Raw genomic sequence first — 19,732 nt, 5'->3', positions numbered from 1 at the left:
GCTCTCTTTCAGAAAAAAAACTTTATTATTTTATCATTGGCAATTCTATAAAATAATGTTTAAAGACTTCCTTATTTGATTAATTTACTTGCTAAATATACCAGGCCCAGTATGATCAGACATACCTTCAAAACTGTGAAATTATTCTTTCTCAACAGATACATTTAGAATATACTGTTATGTTCATAACTAGATCGAGGTATTAGCTAATTTTAAGGTTTATAATTAAGTATACAATGGATTACTAAAATTTTTGGGTAATTTGGATCACATCACAGTACAGGATTGTGCATTAATATAGGTCCCTAATTTTGGACATGCATACTTGCTAAATGGATTTTTAAAAATTGAAACATGCTATATTCTGTGTTCAATTTTTAAACATGCAATATCTATGCTATCAGCCCTCTGGCTGGAACAATGCAAGGCATGCATTGATGCCGACTTTATTTCTGGACATGCAATATCTGTACTTGTGCAGACCTCTTTCCTGAATTACACAAGATGTGCGTGCTACTTCAATTACTGTATTTTATTTCTGCACTAGTACAGAACTCATTCACAAATATGCAACAGTGATTCCATCACTGATGAAATTTCAAGAATTTGAAGAATTCTGAACTTAAAATCTGATATCATAAACACAGAAATTGATTCACAATTTTCCTAGAGTAAACAGGAATGCCTTAAAGGTATTAAGTTCATCATTGAGATGAAATAACTGGGAGGAGAATGAATTATAAATCACAAATGTTTTACACAGTTTCACACCAAAGCTGGTATCAGTAGGTAGAGCAAACTTAAGCTGTTTTTCTTTTAGTTAAAATGTTCACATTGTCCCTGCAGTTTCTGTCAAAACTAGTTAAAAAGTCAACAAAATGTACATGATGTTTTAAAGTTACCATATAGATTCTCTGCTATACAACTAACAATAGTCTCAAGTACCAGTAAGTAGAGATGCATGTCCATACAGAAAGATGACTATGGCTGTCTACACAGGAAAGTGAGAACATTCTCATTTCTAGAAATATTTCCTAGGCTTTCATAACTAAGCTGGATAATTTAGTTCTTAGTTTCATGATAAAGTTTGCACAGTATACTAGCATTCTAGATGAAACTGAAATGACATAGATGGCACAGACTTTTTAAAGAGAAAGTCATTGAAGGAGAAATTAGAAAAAAAAAAAAGAGAGAAAAGAGAATGCCTATGTTTTAATAGCTATACAGATTACTTGACATCTATTACCTTAGTCTTCAAAACACCATCATTATCTCCAATTTGTACATGTAGAGTTTGACATTTATCTAAATCAAGTAACTAGCCTGTACCAAATTCTGTAATACAATAGCAGAGCAGGAATAAAAACTCAGGTTTGTTTGACCATCAATTCACTCCATTGCCTTTCATGCTATCTGTGGATTAAAAACAAAACACACACACACACATACACACACACATACACACACACATACACACACCAACAAATTTGGTGGGGGGGCCTAGATAGCATAATGGATATGCAAAAAGACTCTCATGCCTGAGGCTCCAAACTCCCAGGTCCAGTCCCTTGCACCACCATATGCTAGAGATGAGCAGTGCTCTGGTAAAGAAAACAAAAATAAAGCAAACAAAAAAATCTTTCAAATCTAACCTACTTATTTTTGCAAAAGACTTTGAGAAGACATGCATTTGAGGACATACCATTTGGTGAGTATGCTGTTGCAGACTGATGACAACAACCATACCTTCTTAATTCTAGAATTCAGTAATGCCCCGTACTGATTTTATTTTTTAATTTTTATTTATTTATTTATTTATTTTGAGAAGAAAAAACACTATATGAAATGTCCTTATCAGCTTTGTGACTTAGATTTAGAGACCTGAAACAATGTGAATGGGTCTAAGAATCAAGGAAAGATTCCCCAATTTGCAGAGCAGGTTGATATAAAATTAAATCTGAAAGTTTAGAATTAGATAAAATTGGGAAACTTTCATAATGTCTTACTAAGATCATAAAAGGAGTTTTAATTTTCTACTTGAGGGTAGATTATTAAATTAAGATGGAGGTATTTTGCCTCTTATTCTAAATCAAATGCTGACAGGATAATGTTTAATTTTAGTAATGTTTAATGATACTGCCTCCCAAGAAACAGAAAATAATTTTATTACTGGTGTGATATAGAACATCTGGTACTAGGTTTTTTGTTAGTGAATTCTAGGAAATGCTTCAAATAATAATACTCATTTTTTTTTGTTGCCTTGCTTTGGTTACTCAACACACAAATAATTACTAAAAGGCGTAGGTTAATTAAAAGTACATCTATCACCAAGGATATACCATGTAAATTTAACAATTCTCCTTTCCTTATATGTATTTCCAAAAATGTACTATAATAGTAACTGCTTCTCTTGTAATCATTATTATTGCTCCTATTTCTTTTCTTTTCTTATTATTTATTTATTTTTGCTATTTCTTTGAAAAACTTTAGGCTGTCCTGCCACCCATTTGTTATTGCTTCCGTATCTTAGAATCATACTTCGCCAATCTGACTTCCCTGGGCAGATGATCTCACCAATGTGTCCTGAACCCCAGCTCTCAGGAGCCCTGCCCTACTAGAGAAACATAGAAACACACTGGGAGTATGGATCGACCTGCCAATGCCCATGTCCAGTGGAGAAGCAATTATAGAAGCCAGACCTTCCACCTTCTGCACCCCATAATCACCCTGGGTCCATGCTCCCAGGGGACAAAGAATAGGAAAGTTTCCAACAAAGGGGATAGGAGGTGAAACTCTGATGTTGGGAACTGTGTGAAATCCTCTTATCCAATGGACTTGTTGATCATTATTAAATAAAAAAATGTCATACTTTACATGTATTACATAAAAATGGAAAATCAGTTGAGGGGAGTCCAATTTTATGGGTCAAACTCCAAATCCATTAATTGAGCCAATTTCATATTAATGAAATATTAATTACTTGTGTTATAAGCATATGTTTCAGCATGCAAACTTGTTACATACAGACCAGAAGTTTGGAAATTGGAATTGTTGTTGTTATCATCATCATCATCAGGGCTTTGCTGAGGCTTCATGCCTATACAATTCAATTGCTCCTGGAAGATTCTCCCCACTCACTCACTCCTTTTTCTCCCCACATTAAAGGAGAGACAGGTAAGAGAGGAGAGACATTCATAGCACTGCTCCACCACTTATGAAGCCACCATGAGAACACCTTGACATGGTGTTCCCATAGTGGCTGGCCATTCAAGCTCTGATCCTTGTGAAATGTATGCTCTACCTAGTAAGCTACCTTGAAATTATTACTATGGTCACCATATCTACAGAACTTAGAATACATTCAATAAACTTTTGTTCTGTCATGTTCCAAAAACTCCACTAAGAGTTAATTTTTTTTTTTACCTAAGGAATTGAAAATAATAGACTCATTCAGGATTAAGAAATAACTAAACCTAAATAGATCAGATTATCTGAAAACCAAGTCCCATTATAATTACATTTACTTCTGAGTTTCATTACATGGGAGATAGACAAGGCAGTTTTGAAGTCATAGACAATACAGAATAGAAACTGAGGCTTTGTAGAAACAAGGCATAGGGCTAATCTATTACTAGGAGTACATCAAGGACTACATTTTCTAGCTTTTCTTCACTAGTTTGGAAAATAGTAATCATCTAGTAGGCCTGAGATAAAGTATATAGGATAGCAAGACTTTGACCTGTGACCATTAAATTATTAAAAGTAAAGACAATCCCAGAATTTCCCCCCAAGCATTCTAGGCAGAAAATAATCACCACTTTGGGAAATTGTTGCAGTCTCAACCCAAAACAACAACCACCAAAAAATGTTGCATTGTAATGTACTGAAGTGATGTAGTAAGCAACAGCACTGAAAGCCAGCAAAGCCCACAGGGGTTATTTCCATCAGACGTCCAATGATTATTTATGAATCAATGAAGTAGGCCTGCTTCTGAAACTTGTAGCAAACAATGGCTCCATGGGAAAAGCGTAAGGCAAAGCTGCTTCATTGCATCTACTCAATAAGTAATGCTCAGCCAGAGAAATGTTTCATGAGTCAGTGGAATTCAGCAGGTATAGTCTCACAATGCTGGACGTCAAAAATACATAGGGCAGCCAGGTGTGGCTTTCTGATTAGTTACCTGTTGCTCTGAGAGCTGCAATAGCGAGTGGGGAATTTAGGAAAAGAGAGATGTTGCCATTTTCCAGAAATCTCATTTGGATTGCAAAACAAAAAAGACAGAAAGGCCCAATAAGAATGACACAGAGCAGGTTGTCTGCAATTTAACACACACCACTGTGTTCCAAAAATATTCATTTCCTAAAAGAGGCAAGAGAAAATTACTCTGGAGATTTAAATTACACCCATGGTGACACATCCCCACATTCATTTCTTAATCTTCACTGCACATACTGGGTCCCCTTGGAAGAGCTATAGCTCACATCAAATTAAACTGATGCATGCTGTCACAGTTGTTGACTAAGAGCACTGCTCGCTTTTCTCAACTGAACAGTTTACGTTCAGACATTGTTAGAGAATTATCCCTTGGAGAAAAGGGAATATAACAAAACAGTGTCAGTATATCTGGCAGAACTTGATTACAACCTATTGAGGGTATTGCATAAGGAGGTCTGTTCTCGGCAGTCAATGCTGAAATCACTACTTACCAAGGTTACTGGTAGCATCTGGAAAAGTTAAGTTTGGGAACCCAGTTGTTGGATACAAAGAAAATAATTTGTCACCAAGATTTGTTCAGTGAGGGTTCTTTAATTTAGTAGGATATCTTCACCTACCTTTAGTGAATGCAGGTAATTTAACTAGGCCAATAATTTGTAAGAAATAGGTTAAATACTGAATTACCACTATTATTAATTAATATAGGTTCTAAAGCCCTCTTACAGAACTATTATTTTGTTAAGGAGAGTCTCTTAAAACTATTTGAGTCTTGGGAGTCAGGTGGTAGTGCAGCGCATTAAGCATAGGTGGTGCAAAGCGCAAAGACTGGCATAAGGATCTCGGTTCCAGCCCCTGGCTCCCTACCTGTAGGGGAGTCGCTTCTCAAGTAGTGAAGCAGATCTGCAGGTGTCTATCTTTCCCTCCCCCTCTGTCTTCCCCTCCTCTCTCCATTTCTCTCTGTCCTATCCAACAACGATGACAACAATAATAACCATAACAATAAAACAATAAGGGCAACAAAAGGAAATATATAAATAAATAAATATTTAAAAAACTATTAAAGTCTTTTCTAAGACTCTAAGATATACCATACAGATGTACACACACTCATTTTCTAACTAGAAAGAGGCATTGTCTTTTTTAGTCTCAATACTTTGACTAAATCAATTATGTAATTCAGCAGTTTACTCCCTCCTTAGATAGTCAATCTCTTGATTTTCTGCTGTAAGCCTAAATATCTGTTAGATATACTAAAAAGTCCCATAGAACTATAGTATTTTTATTTAAAAACTCTATAATATTTATTTTTCAGTCATTTGTTAAAAGTAGAGTAACACTTAAATTAACTAAAAAAATGACTACAACTTGATTCATATACCTTTCTGTATATAAATGAGGTTTTTTTCTCAGTCAGTTGTTATATCTAAGATGAAACAAGTCTCTATGACAATAGAAAGAATTTGATATTCCCATTTTAAGTTACTGGGTAAATTAGGAATATGTCTAATGGGAGGGCTAAATCAAAGTGAACTGGATTTAGCATATTATCATAAACTTTCTCAAGTGAACACTAATATTTGGAGACAGAAATGATATTTTTGTGTAGCTCTGCTATAGCAATTAGTTTATCAGATAACTGGCACAGCCCTGTTAGATAGCCTTCTGTTTTAATAGTCTAGTACTTAGAATCAGTGGTTTACAAACATTGTACCATAAAACTTGATTCTTTAAGATGGCATGTTTTATCAATTACTCATTTTTATTATTGTCATTTTTGTCACCAGGGTTACTGCTAGGGCTCAGTGCCAGCATAACTTCACTGCTTCTAGAGGTCTTTTTACTTAATTTTGTCAGAGGGTGAGAAATAGAGATAGAGGGAGAGAGAGATACGTGGAAAGAGAGATACTATCACTGTTCTACCACTGTGTAGAGAACTAATAAAATTCATAAATGAGTTTAGCTGCTTTATTGCTTTTTTAAAAAACAAATTTTGCTTTCTGCTCCTAACCTTGGTTCTAAATAGGTGGAACTTTAACTCTTTTTGTAGGAAAATATGTCTTGATTCATATAGAACTTAGAAAAGCTCAATTCTCCTGTCATACTAAATGGACCCATTAGCCAAACCCAGCCCAGGTATATGTGCAAAATAATTGTTTTGGGAGAGTTAGCTCATTTGTTTATGTTAACTGTGGATGTTTTAGTGCAGCTAAGGGAAAAAACTAAGTAGTTGTAACAAGGTCCAAGATATTTACTATCTGGACTTATATGGAATAATTGACAACCTCTAGTTAAAAAATAGAATGAGTAACTATCAGCATCAATATCACTCTAGGGGAAATAGTATCTCTAGGAAGTTTTTGATTTTTTGAGTTGTGACTTTCTCTTAGAAATCATACAATTTATTGTACTAAGTATTAGTATAAAGGTAAGAAAAGCGGGTTTGAATTCAGTGAAGTTGCCAGAGATGACTCCCCTGTGGTATTTGAAACATACCTTCTTTTAAGACTACAGAAAGGGAAAAAGTCACCCAGTTGGTTCAAATTCCATTTTGATATTGACAACATCTATCCTTGTCACTAGATCCTTCATTTTTACTTAAATATTTTTATACTCAGACCTGTCAGAGTTGCCCCTTGACCACATTTAGAAACCAGTATCATACCTACAATCTTAAGAACACAAGCAGAGTCTACTGAATGCCTGTTCATTATCACGTCTTAAAAATGCTAATTCTACTGGAGCGTATACTCTGTAACTACAATACAGATGATAAGGAATTTAAGACACTTTACATCACATTTTCGTTATGTGGTGGTGTCATTGAATGCTGGAAGTCAAGGGAACTCATTACACATATTCTGCCTTGGTTTAAAAAGGACACATAGGTGTTCTGAAAGGATACTTTACTTACTGACTTACCTCAGAATACCAGGGAAAAGAGAGATTTAGAAAGTAAAACTATGGGAGCAAGGTTAGGGGAAACAATAATTCTCAACAAGAGACAGATTAGCTTCTTTTAAAGTCAGTATCACCTACGAAACTTTGCCTTAGAAATTTGGACAGAGCAGAAGTTGAGAAATTTTCTTTTGGCAAATTATTTATCACAAATAAATTTATCATTTGCTTCATATTTTCTGACAGTGCAGTCTAATTGACACTTGCAACAGTCTTTTTTAAATATTCTTCACTGAAAGTTAACCCCACCACCAAGTTCTAAGCATGCCCTGCGGTGGTTTCAGAAGGCCCTCCCTGTCACTCATGCATTTATCCATCTACTGTAGGTAACTATTTTCCTGCTGTATAAAGTAGCAGTGTTAGTAATTAGGGTTAGTCTTTATTGTATCTTATTTCATTCAAAATGGATGTGAAACTTACTGGCAAACCTAGGCTGCAGCCCCATGCAAGCAAGCAGAAAGCAAAATATGGAAGATAAAGAGAAACTGGCTAGCAGGCAGCTAAACTCACCCTTTTGTACAGCCTATGGTCCACCAGGGGGCTTTAGGTAGTAAAACAACACCAAAGAGCTATTAGCATATAAGGGTCATAACAGAGATCTTACAAATAGCTTTATTTCAACATTGAAAAAAGAAAGAGTATGAAGTGACTCCTTCTTTGGGAAAGACAGAAAGGGAGAATGGTGGTGGGGTCTGTGAAATGAATGAGTGGAAAAATTTCACCAATTTACTTTGGAATATAAAAATGTTGGGGGTCAGATGACTTAGCAAAATCCTTGAGAAGACTATTGATCCCCAAAGCCAGTAACTACTGAGTTTTTCTGAGAGGGTGTCTTAGGATGTTTTCTATGTTAATACAGGTTTGAGAACTTCCAAGGGACAGTAAGTGTGACAGCTGCTCTTGAAGTTATATTCCACTTCAGAATAGAAAAAAAGTTATACACATCCTAAAGAAATTTTGATTTAGATTTCCAGAATAATTTTTAAGATTTTCTAAATCTCTTAAATGAATGTGTAGGAGTACAAAGTTGACAGTGATTTTACACAATGAGAAGACAAAGGATACTGGTTTGCCTACATATTTTACTAACAGGTAAACTGCAGAAGGGCAGGGAAAGAAAAAGAATCATACGGACCTTCGCTTCATCTCAAATAATGAACAGAAATTCAGTGTTCATAATCTCATGTTGTCTTTCTAACAAACCTTCTTGCTAACTTTGTGAGGTTATTAACAGTTAAGATGCAGACCTAAGAGAGGGATAATCTTCACAAAATTCCTTTCCACTAGTTTTAGAAAAAAGAATTCTAAAAACAAGAGTGACAGGAATTCTTTGTTCAGCTTGGGAGGCAGCTGTTTAGGTCTTATACTATGCTTAAGTATCTACTGGTTCAACGCAACCAGTGAGAACTCAGGACATGACTGGCAAAAAACAAAAAACAAAACAAACAAAAAACCCAAGATTGTATTACCTACACATATGTTTACAATTTGAGGAGAAAACGAAAAGAAACATGGAATATTAACTTTGTGAAACTTCTAGCTTGTTTTTATTGGTCAAAAGTAAAGCAACAGTAAGGTGATTTGCTCAAAAAATAAAATCTGTTGGGCAAATGTTAGCTGGAGAGAATCTCAGGGGCTGTTCCTTTGCAGGTAGGAGAGGCAAACAAAAAAACAAAACAAAACAAAAAGTGTGAGCACATGTGAGAAGATATAGAAAAGAGCTTTAGTACATCCTTGATATGTTTTTCAAATGAAAAAAAAAAATCAAACTCTAATGCTAAGTCAGAGGAATGATTTAAAAATAAAGATGGAACTAACTCTGATTAGGCCCACAGAACTAATTCCATAAGGGCAAGCGCTAGAAGAAGAACTAATTCCATGAGGCCGAATCTTTACCTGGTGTATTTCCTAACATTACGTTCCATTTCAGCATGTTGATATTGGTCTCTCATTGGCTAGTTAATTAAGGGGGAAGACCCCAGTTATTGCCTTATAGAGTGCAAATTGACCACAAACTGATGAACATTAGCTTTTTTCATAGTATTCTAGCTAGAGGTAGCAAATATTGATACATCCTTAAAAAACTTCTGTCATACGTTTCTATTAATAGGCGATTCTGTGCATGTTCCTTCCCATCTCCTAAATAAGTCTTTTTTTTGTTTGTTTTGTAAACTTAAATAAAAGCATAAGTGGCCAGCTAGCCTCTATTCAGCCTTTATGTCAAAATGCTTTCCTAACTAGCAACCAGACAGCTTTAGGAGTAAGAAAGACTAAAGTAAAAATGGAAGCCCCACAGAATCAAATTGGATTGAATGCTAGGATTTGGGGGGTAGAATGAAACAGGAAGAGGAAGTAGGTTGCTAAAGAAAGCTTGCTTTAAAGTTTGGGTGTAAAAACCACATAGCTAGCTCCTGAAGCACAGAAAAATAACAGAACTACCTGGAAAATGATCTGAACACAGTGCAGAAGGTCACTGTGACAAATGTCAGAAGGAAATATTTACCTAAATAAATAAATCAAAACACTTTCACCAGAGTCCAAAAACTTTGAAGGAAAAAGCCTAGCCTTCACAAAGAAAGTTCAAATTTGAGGAACCAAAGAGCAAGTCTTCTAGATTAACCCATGAGAAGATGCTACTTCTCTCCAGAATGCTAAGGCCACATAGGGCCCATTTTCTGATCACTGAAAATGCACATCTAATCTCAAGATTTCCCCCCTCTTCTCTACACCTCCATTCCAGTAATTATTCCTGTTTCTCAGTACAGGCTAGCTGTAATTGAAAACTGATAGTACACGTTAGCTGTCACAACATCCAGCAGAGGGCACCAGTTGCCTAGTGTAAATTCAACTACTGGCAAGTAGAATAGCATTGAATTAATAGTTTTCTGTCCTTTCCCTGGGCACAGAATGTTCATTTACTTTCTGCTCCAACACACACCAGCAGAATAAGGGTTGGGAGTGAATAGCCTACGACCACACAGCATATAAACAAGAGGTTAATGAAAACATGACATTAAAAACTAGCCCAACTAAGTTGTCTTTACACCCAAATTAAAACAGAAAAGTAATGGTTGCATGTCCACTGTTAAACATATACAGTACAGCCTGAGATGGTTATCCACCTTTCAACAGACGTTCCAATAACTTTTACATAGAGTTTTATCACTCTGCTGTAACCTGGGATATTTCATGATTATTTGAAGAGGCTTAGCTTTCATATAGGAGTTAAGTGAGTGACTGAGAAGATTAGAGCTGTTTGATTATCCTTGATGAGTAAAAAGTATAGATGAGGACTAATGTACCTGTGGCGACAGCGGCGTAGGAACCTCATTATTTTTCGAGCAGCTTGGTCCTGCTTTTTGGTTAACAAACTGCTCCTGAAAAAGCCAGAACATCATTGTCACAAGAAGGGTGCTATAAAATTTAATAGGCAGATACTGACAGCAGTTCAGCAGTGATGGGGTACTTTTAAAGAGACAGTTCAGATGACAAATCAAACAGTACAAGTAGATGCTGCTTTTATGGTACAAAACCTAGGCCTGCCTGAGAGGGACAAAAGGAGTGGATAAGCACTTCTACCTTACTTTGAGACATGTTAAAGACAATTTAAAGTCACTTAATTGTTCCTTCACAATTTGTTGTGAGCTCATTGTTTGAAAAAGGCATTCTATTATTAGAAAGACTTTTAAAAATTCTTTTATTTATTTAAACTTTTTTTTTTTTAAACCAGAGCACTGATCAGCTCTGGTTTTTGGTATTGCATGGGACTTAAGAGTCTCAGGCAGGAAAGTCTCTTTGCACAACCATTATGCTATCTATTCCCAATATTTAACTTATTTACTTATTTATTTATTTATTTTTGCCTCCAGGGTTATTGCTGGGGCTTGGTACTTGCACCATGAATCTACTGCTCCTGGAGGCCATTTTTTTCCTTTTGTTACCCTGGTTGTTTTTTTTATGATTGCTGTGGTTATTATTGTCATTGCTATTAATGTCATTGTTGTTGGATAGGACAGAGAGAAATGGAGAGAGGAGGGGAAGACAGAGAAGGGGAGAAAGACAGACACCTGGGGCCGGGTGGTGGTGCACCTGGTTGAGCACATGTATTACAATGCACAAGGACCCAGGTTCAAGCCCCCGGCTCCCACCTGCAGGGGGAAAGCTTTACAAGTGGTAAAGCAGGGCTGTAGGTGTCTCTCTCTATCACCCCTCACCCTTGATTTCTGTCTGTCTCTATCCCATAAATAAAGATAACAGTAAATTAAAAAAAAAAAAGACAGACACCTGCAGACCTGTTTCACTGCCTGTGAAGCGAGTCCCCTGCAGGAGGGGAGCCAGGTGCTCGAACCGGAATCCTTACGCTGGTCCTTGCACTTTAAGAATTCACTTATTTTTATTGGATAGAGATAGACATAGAAAGCAGGAAGGGAGATAGAGAGTCAGAGAAAAAGAGATACCTACAGTGTTGCTTCACTACTCTTGAAGCTTCCCCCCTGCACGTGGGGACTGGGGGCTCAAACCTGGGTCCTTGCTCATGGTAATGTGTTTACTCAACCAGGTACATCACCACTTGGCCCCGAAAGACTTTCTAGATTGAGGAATTCATCTTGGGGGCATGTTTTTCTAAATTTTTTGTCCGGGAGGACAGAAAGGGAAAGGGAGAGGAAGATGGGAGGGAGAAGAGGGAGGGAGAGGAGAAAGGGAGAGGGATATGGGAGGGGGAGAGGGAAGGAGAAAAGAAAGGGAGAGGAAGATGGGAGGGGGGAGAGGGAGGGAGAGACTGAGAAAGCAAGAGAAGGGGAAAGGGAGGGAGGGGCAGAGGAAAAGAGGGGAAGAGGGAGGGAGAAAGAGAGGGAAAGAGATGGAGAAAGGGGGACAGGGGGAGGAGAGAGACTGACCACAACATTGATGTTTTTTTCATACATCGGGGGCCAGGCTTGAACCAGGATCTCAAGACATTACAAAACTGCACACCACCCAAGTGAGTGATTTTGCTGGCCGTCAAATGTCTTTATCAATGTATTTTACAGTACTATAAACCCTCTACACTCTCTAAAATGCAATACCTTAACTCTTAATTATTCTCCCAAAGTCTCCTAGCAGGAAATCTACCACTTCAACCAGAGTGGACCACCTTTCTAAGTAGCAACTTTGCTCCTGTGATGTTCTGATACAGTAATATCAGTATCAGCTGAGTGAGGAGTTGGAGAAAAAAGGAAAAAGAGATGACTAGCACAGGCATAACCATGCAAAGTTACAACTGGACTAGAGGATTTTTTTTTTAACCCTTGTCTAAATGTAGAGACCACAGTGTCAGCACAGGGCAATCCTTTCAAATGAGTTAGGGTTCCATTTTTTGGAACCTAAATGTAGAGACCACAGTGTCAGCACAGGGCAATCCTTTCAAATGAGTTGGGGTTCCATTTCTTGGATAGCCTTCCCTCCAAGAACTGTCAATTTACCTGAGCTTCTGTTGTACAATGACAGCTGTTCGGCGAGCCTGCCGTCTTTTGCCACATTTTTTATAGCTCCGGTAAAACTTTTGGATCAGCACAGCAGCACGCCGGCTCTGCTGAAACTTTTTTTGTTCATAATAACTCCGGAATTTGCTTTGGATAAGGATGGCTGCCTGTGTCATCTTTTTATAAAGTGCATACTGCAGGGAAACAAGAAAAAGCAAAACAGTAACAACAGGAGCCACACATACTTATGTGTCTTCTGAGCTTTCCAGGGAAGGGGAGGAGAAAAACTACTTTTTCCTCTTTTATTATTACAGTCTTGGTTTGGGGTTGCTCACTGAAGATTCACACTGAGACTCTTTTCACCTACCTTTCCAAAATGCAAAGTATTACTGTAAGGGTCACCTTTAACAAAATGCATTTCCACTCCAAATATACAAATCTTTTGCCTTTCTTGAGAGATCATTTTAACAGGAATATACTAAAGACATTCAAGAACTTTAACACATTTTGAAAGTAAAATTTTAAATCTTTAAGATTACTATTTCATTTCCCATTCTGAAATATTCTAAGGAAACCACTTAATTCCTACCATACATGAGTCTACTTAGCAAAGAGCATCTGATTCAGAGCTATTGTTCCCTATGATCAATCTCTTGAGTTGCAAGGTCCCAAATACAAGGCTTATTGTGAAACGCTGACACCTTTAAGCCATTTTAACCTTCAAAATATGAACACTCTGAAAACCAACACAGGGGTGATAACAGAAATGTGGGAAGCTGTCATAGTACCAGGGGCTAGTCAGGACCTAGCATTAGCAGCCTGCAGAACTACCCGGAGGCCTGCAGAACTATACAGGTAAGACATGAAGGCACAGGAGGATGAGTCCCCTTACATCTTACATCTGTCTCTAGCCACTCAAAGTACAGATTGAAAAACTACTATGTCCAAACTGCCTAAGAGGCAAAGTATGACTCTGAGGACAAGGAGTCAGAATGGAGCGCTCTGGTTAAAAGAAGGCAACTTACCACCACAAGGAAAAACATTCCTCAGAAAGTCCCTGTGCTTAGGTTTATAGCTGCATGTATGAAGTGGAATGAAGTGCAAGACATAGGGCCCTTTTGTAAGAATCTTCTTTAGTTTTATCTGACTTCCTTGGCATTTTCATTTGGGAGGGAAAAAAACTTTTTAAGGGACAATGTAACCAACAAAGTTCTTGTGGTTTCCATCACCTGGGCCTCTGCACATAGCTCAATCAGAACCTATTGGGTCACAGTGAAGCACTTTGGCAAAGATGTGATTACGCTCAGTGGGCTCACTGGGCTAATGTTAATGGGCTTGAATGGAATCTTTAGATTGACACTGGCCAAGAAAATGTCCAGTAATAGTTACTGCCCAAACCCACTTCAGCTAAACAAACACATGGTCCCAGAGGACTGTGTGGGGTGGCTGGTAGTGAAAGGTGGGGGTCCTGTTTCATGATTATGCCATTTTAGTGGCCCCTTCCGATAGCTGGTAATGAGTGTGAGGTTTGTGATTCTGGTGGAATGGTTTGTGAGAGGACTTGGGTGTTATCATTACCTTCAAGGCTATCCATGTCAGCTTGGGGGAGAAACAGAAAATACAAAATTAATGTTAGATTACTGAATATAATGAAATGAAATCCAGAACCAATAGCTCCCAACCAAAAATTTAAAAGGCACCCTGGTTAGATTATTGCTTTCTACCTTCCAAATATTGGTTTTATATTTATTAATATCTGGGAAAAAATGTCTTCTGCCTTCCTGGTTGTAGACAATACTCCTTTGGAGGGAAATTAAAAAAAAACCCATATTTTGAAATAAATATCTGTTGCAATTACAGACCTGAAACTTGGGTTCTGTGCATTACTTACATTACCATAAATCTTACTCACTAGACAGAAACCAATACAGTTACTGCTGCAGGTACAGTGGTGTCAGCGTTTACACAATAAGCCATTCTCTGGGACATGAACTCAGCTAACTACAAGCTAACAACATTTTTCCACCCTACCTCCCTCACACTCACTAACAGGCATTCTAAAAACCCTTGGTAAAATGACAACTCATATGAAAAATCAAAGCAAACCCTAGAGCACACCAAGGGAACATAATCCAGTTATACATCTCATCGTTTATTATTACTTAAATAAAATTAAACATATATCTAAGTTGTAACCTAATAAAAGATTCTAAGATCTACTATAGAATTTAACTTTATCAAAGGAATCAGTCAAAACTCAACCAAACAATTTTCAATTTTTTATAAGCACCTAGATGATTAAAAATGCCTAACATTTTCTTAATTTTCCTGAGCCTTGGCTTCTTCATCTGTAAAGTGAAACTAAAACTGTTCTAATAACTACAAGAAAATGAGATGATGTGCCCAGAAGATCTAGAATATACGAGGTACTCCATAAACTCAAAGTTTCCTTTCTCGTCTGACAGTAGTTATAAAACCCTAGATTGGTTTGGAAATGGTATCAGCACATGAAAGAGTTCTTAGATATTCTTCTGTCTCTCAACTAAAGGATACAAATACAGTTTATGATTGTCTGACTTAAGGTTTCTCAAAGAACTTTATAATTCTTTATGAAGTAGATAATATACAGCAAGGAAAAAGTTAAAGACTATATACTTTATGTATGTCAAGGTCAAATATAACTAGCCAGTATTCACCTTCTCATATCAAACCACCTAGAATTCTTTAATTACTACAGTTATAGGTTAAAGTACTAGAATACAAGTCTTTATTTCAAATACAATGATTATAATAGCCAGTATGTTATATAGGGACAAAAGTTTAAGCAAAAATATTTTGTACTAAAGGGACAAAAGCTTAAGCAAAAATATTTTGTGGTGTAAATTCAATTGCACATTGCCTTTCTTTGTTTCCTCTGGCACATTTTCCTCTAATCTTTAGTCAGAATAATTCCAAATCATTCTTTGAATGAGGCTCTGAACAACTTTTTTGCTCTATGTTGGAACCATACATTAGAACCCTCAGGGGCCTGGCGTTGTTGGGGTAAAGCACTTTTCCTGTTGTGATCCAGACTGTGGTTTACCTGTTTATATTTTCTATAACAACGTTGAATGACAGCAGCAGCCACTTCTTGCTGTTCCCGCAAGGGTCGGCCCTTTGAGGTTAAAATGAAAGGGGAAAAAGAATCAATAATGATGTCCTTAGGAAATGTCCACTTTCCCAAGACTTAACTTCATTTAACTAACTAGCTTATAGCTGAGGTCCCAGGTTTGCCAAAATGCAGTGATAATTAATAATAAGTATAAATTTGGAAAAATAAATGTACAGCATAAGTCCCTGACTATTCTTGCTTCTAAATAGAACCATGATATTTTAATAACAGTCATAAAATACTCATTTTCAAAGTATTTTATTACAGTAATTAGGTATTACGCTATTTATTCTACTTATAAACTGCCAGATCTCTACTGCTTTTCCTAAGATAACCCCAACTTATGTATTTTTGGATTAATGATTAATAACTTCTAATGCCTTTTTTAATGTGGTACTAAGGACCGAATGCAGGAATTCACACATGTGTTCTGTAGCAACATTTTTATTTTGTTGATTTAAAAATTTTTTTAAATTATTTTTATTTGCTTATTGGATAGAGACAGCCAGAAATTGAGAGGACAGGGGAGATTGAGAGGGAGAGAGACACACCTACAGCACTGCTTCACCACTAGTGAAGCTTTCCCCATGCAGGTGGGGGCCAGGGGCTCGAACCCAGGTCTTTGCACACTGTTACATGTGCACTCAATCAGGTGTTCCACCACCTGGCCCCTTGTAGCAACATTTTTAATTTTGTATCTTGGGGCTGAGTGGTGGCACATCTGGTTGAGTACACACATCACCATTTACAAAGACCTGGGTTCAAGACACCAGTCCTATAGGGGGGAAGCTTCACAAATGGTTAAGTGGTGCTGAAGGTATCTTTTTCTTTTTCCCTCTCTATCTCCCCCTTCCCTTTAGTTTTTCCTCTCTGCTTCTATCCAATAAATGAACATATAAAATATTTTTAATTGTATATTTATGAGACAGTTGAGTAGGAAAAGACACAAAAGTACTGCTTCACCAGAATTTTACTTGGTGCTCTGTACTTGGTGTTCTCTTGTGGTACCAGGGATCAAACTTAAGACTCTTCACAGGAAAGGCCCATGTTCTACCTATGGAGCCACTTCCCCACACCTTGAACCTCAGAACAGTAAAAAATGTTTTATAGAATCTATGAAGGATGCCCTCCCCCACACACCAAAAACCAAACAGATAAACAAAAACCATATAGACCCTTTGTCATAAAATTATTATGAGTTACCTGACTACTTAAAGTCAACCCCAGGCCTCCAGTTAGAAATCCCTGCTTTAGGTTATAAATCCTTTGAAGCAGACACCTAGCTTTACTTTGCAGTTACAAGAAAATAGATCTTCATTATCACATTACCAATAATAAGTTGAGATGGTAAGAACCATCACACTATGGGTCAATTTTATTTTACTTAAGTTTCTGAAAAACTTTAATAATTTCATAGGTCATAACAAAAAAAAATTAAAAAAATAAAAAAACACTTCAAATAAAAATTATATAAACTCAGAGGGAAGAGAGAGAAAGAGGAGAGGAGGAGAGACAGAAAGAGAGAGAGAGAAGAAAAAAAAAGAAATGGAACATAGTTTTCCTGACCTTAAGCAGGTCACAATATAAGAACTACTCAGTTCTATTTTACCTTATATTTCCGGAAAGCTGTCTGGACAAGCCTGGCAGCTTCATAGAGTTCTCTCTGTTCATGATCCGACAGAGTTAGCTGAGCAAATTCATTCTCTACCTTCTCACTGGTAGAAGCACCCAGGAATTCTGACCAATCTGCTGCTGAGGGAAGGCTGGGTTTCTCGAACACGATTTCACTGACCGGAGAGGCTACAGGGCTCAAGCTGATATTAGAAGAATGGGTTAGAGGCTCATTATATGCACTTCTAAAACAACAGGAGACATAGAGAGAGAGACTGGTGATTGGTTTTGCACCATCTAGTACAAACTGATAACTGATTGAGACAAGATGGCATTCACTAGGAGTGACTGTGGACTATTAGGAGTGAGCCTTCATTCTATCAGGTACAGGTAAGAGGCTAAACATACTATGTAGTTTAATCATCCTTCAAGGGTAATGCTGAGTACCCACTATGTGTCTGGGTCCATGCTAAACACTAAGTCCATGACCCTGTCCTTATCAAACTTCAATGGAATTGGGAAGAAAACATTACAGTTAATTCACACATTCTGAAGAGGAGGGGTTGTGAGGTCAAGAGGGTCTTCCAGGTGGCAATAAGTCTCATCCTAGAGCCAACTTCCTTTCATAAACATGTCTTATATCACACAACATTATTCAAGTCCAGTTAGTCTCCTATGCTTCCAACTAAATCCATATTGCCCTGAAGAATGGTCCCCATACTCTGACATACCTGATATGGGCAGCACTGGGCAAGTGGTCAACATCTGCAAGGTAACTGGCCAGCCAACTCATGGTGCTGCTGATGGTGGCAGTATCAGTCCTTTCCAGTCCTGAGGACTCCATGGGCACAAAATTCTCTTGCTTGATCCGGTCAGGTGTGGCCTCGATGATGTGTTCTGCCAAGGTCATCATGTTCACCTGGAATCCAGGGCACAGCACATTCAGGTCAGAAGGAAACTGTTCTAGTTAGCCAGGTCCACCTTTATGTCTCAACGCCCAGAAAGAAAGGAATGAGGCTCCCTAATACAGGAAAGGGGTATTAATATTGTTGACTGTAAACCCCATCGATTTGATTTACCCTTGTCCCATATTAGGGAGCTACTCTCTTCTCTGATCCAGCTTTTGGTCCCTTTTCCAGCCATAACATCATCTCCCCAAACAATAACTTGGATCCACCTGCATATCAGATTTCAGGCTCAGGGGGAGAAAAATTGTATAGCCACAGGCCCTTTGGAATATAACTAAAATATGCCTATTAGCTATCTACAAAATGGAGGACCCCCCAACACTTCATTTGCACTATTCCAGCCTTTAGGTCCACGATTGTTCAACAACTTGTTTGGCTTTGTATGTTAACTCTCTTTTCAGCCACCAGGTTCCAGATGCTAGCATGATGCCGACCAGACTTCCCTGGACAGATGACCCCAAGAATGTTTCCTGGAGCTCCACTTCCCCAGAGCCCCACCCCACTAGGGAAAGAGAGACGCAGGCTAGGAGTATGGAACAACCAGTCAACGCCCAGGTTCAGCGGGAAAGCAATTACAGAAGCCAGACCTTCAACCTTCTGCATCCCACAATGACCTTGGGTCCGTACTTCCAGAGGGATAAAGAATAGGAAAGCTATCAGGAGAAGGGATAGGATATGGAGAGCTGGTGGTGGGAATTGTGTGGAGTTGTACCCCTCTTATCCTATGGTTTTGTCAATGTCTCCTTTTTATAAATAAAAAAATAATAATAATAAAAGAAAGGAAGGAGGCTATAGTAAAGGTATGCTCACACCTCAAACTAATGTGTTCTAGACCCATTGTGGGCTTTTATATAAGCTTCTGGCTTTTGCTTCTCTGTTTTCAGTTGGGATCAATCATTGAACTGTATAATAACCAAGGCAGCTCTCAGGAAATTGTCCTATTAACGTGGTGACACTGCTGGTTATCAATTCCCCTTTCCAATTTTGTCTGACCTATAGAATCTCAATATTTTAGAACAGCAATGTACCAAACCCCATTGGACAGCTCACAATGTAAGCCAACCTGCTACTTGATTTCCCAACTTATCGTGTTCTTCTGGACAATGAGCTCTGCTGGAAGGGTTATAGGCAAAGCTTTTGTGTTCCTGATGAAAGCTGTTGACATATCTTTTTTTTTTTTTTCCTCTTCTGGAAAAATAGCCTTGGCTATTCATCATCTGAACAGTCTTGCTGTAACTCCATAGCAACATGCATGAAGAGGAAAGTAAAAAAGGATAGAAATCTATAAAATAGCTGGGATCCTAATGACCTCACTGGCAACTAGCCTCTGCAATTCTTCTGTTTTACTTTTCCCCATCACTTCATGTTCA

The 19,732-nt window shown here is 37.7% G+C and overlaps 1 protein-coding gene across 16 annotated transcripts in view; it reads right to left on the bottom strand.

Moving 5' to 3' along the window:
* Nucleotides 1–19,732, bottom strand: part of CAMTA1 (calmodulin binding transcription activator 1) — a 1,087,698-nt gene that overhangs the window by 4,575 nt on the left and 1,063,391 nt on the right. For 9 of the 16 annotated variants that reach the window (XM_060201382.1, XM_060201376.1, XM_060201383.1 and 6 more), the window contains 7 exons: nt 18,126–18,313; nt 17,393–17,597; nt 15,715–15,786; nt 14,211–14,231; nt 12,633–12,826; nt 10,473–10,547; nt 7,681–7,711 (listed from right to left, as the gene is read on the bottom strand). In XM_060201382.1, the coding sequence (XP_060057365.1) occupies nt 7,681–7,711; nt 10,473–10,547; nt 12,633–12,826; nt 14,211–14,231; nt 15,715–15,786; nt 17,393–17,597; nt 18,126–18,313 (786 nt within the window). The remainder of the gene's footprint in view (nt 1–7,680; nt 7,712–10,472; nt 10,548–12,632; nt 12,827–14,210; nt 14,232–15,714; nt 15,787–17,392; nt 17,598–18,125; nt 18,314–19,732) is intronic. The other 7 variants (XM_060201378.1, XM_060201399.1, XM_060201400.1 and 4 more) reach the window with 3 other exon arrangements.

This window comes from Erinaceus europaeus, chromosome 11 (assembly GCF_950295315.1).
Source record: "Erinaceus europaeus chromosome 11, mEriEur2.1, whole genome shotgun sequence".
Lineage (NCBI taxonomy): Eukaryota > Metazoa > Chordata > Mammalia > Eulipotyphla > Erinaceidae > Erinaceus > Erinaceus europaeus.
The sequence above is the reverse complement of the archived record's forward strand: the minus strand, read 5'-3'. Positions and strand labels throughout refer to the sequence as shown.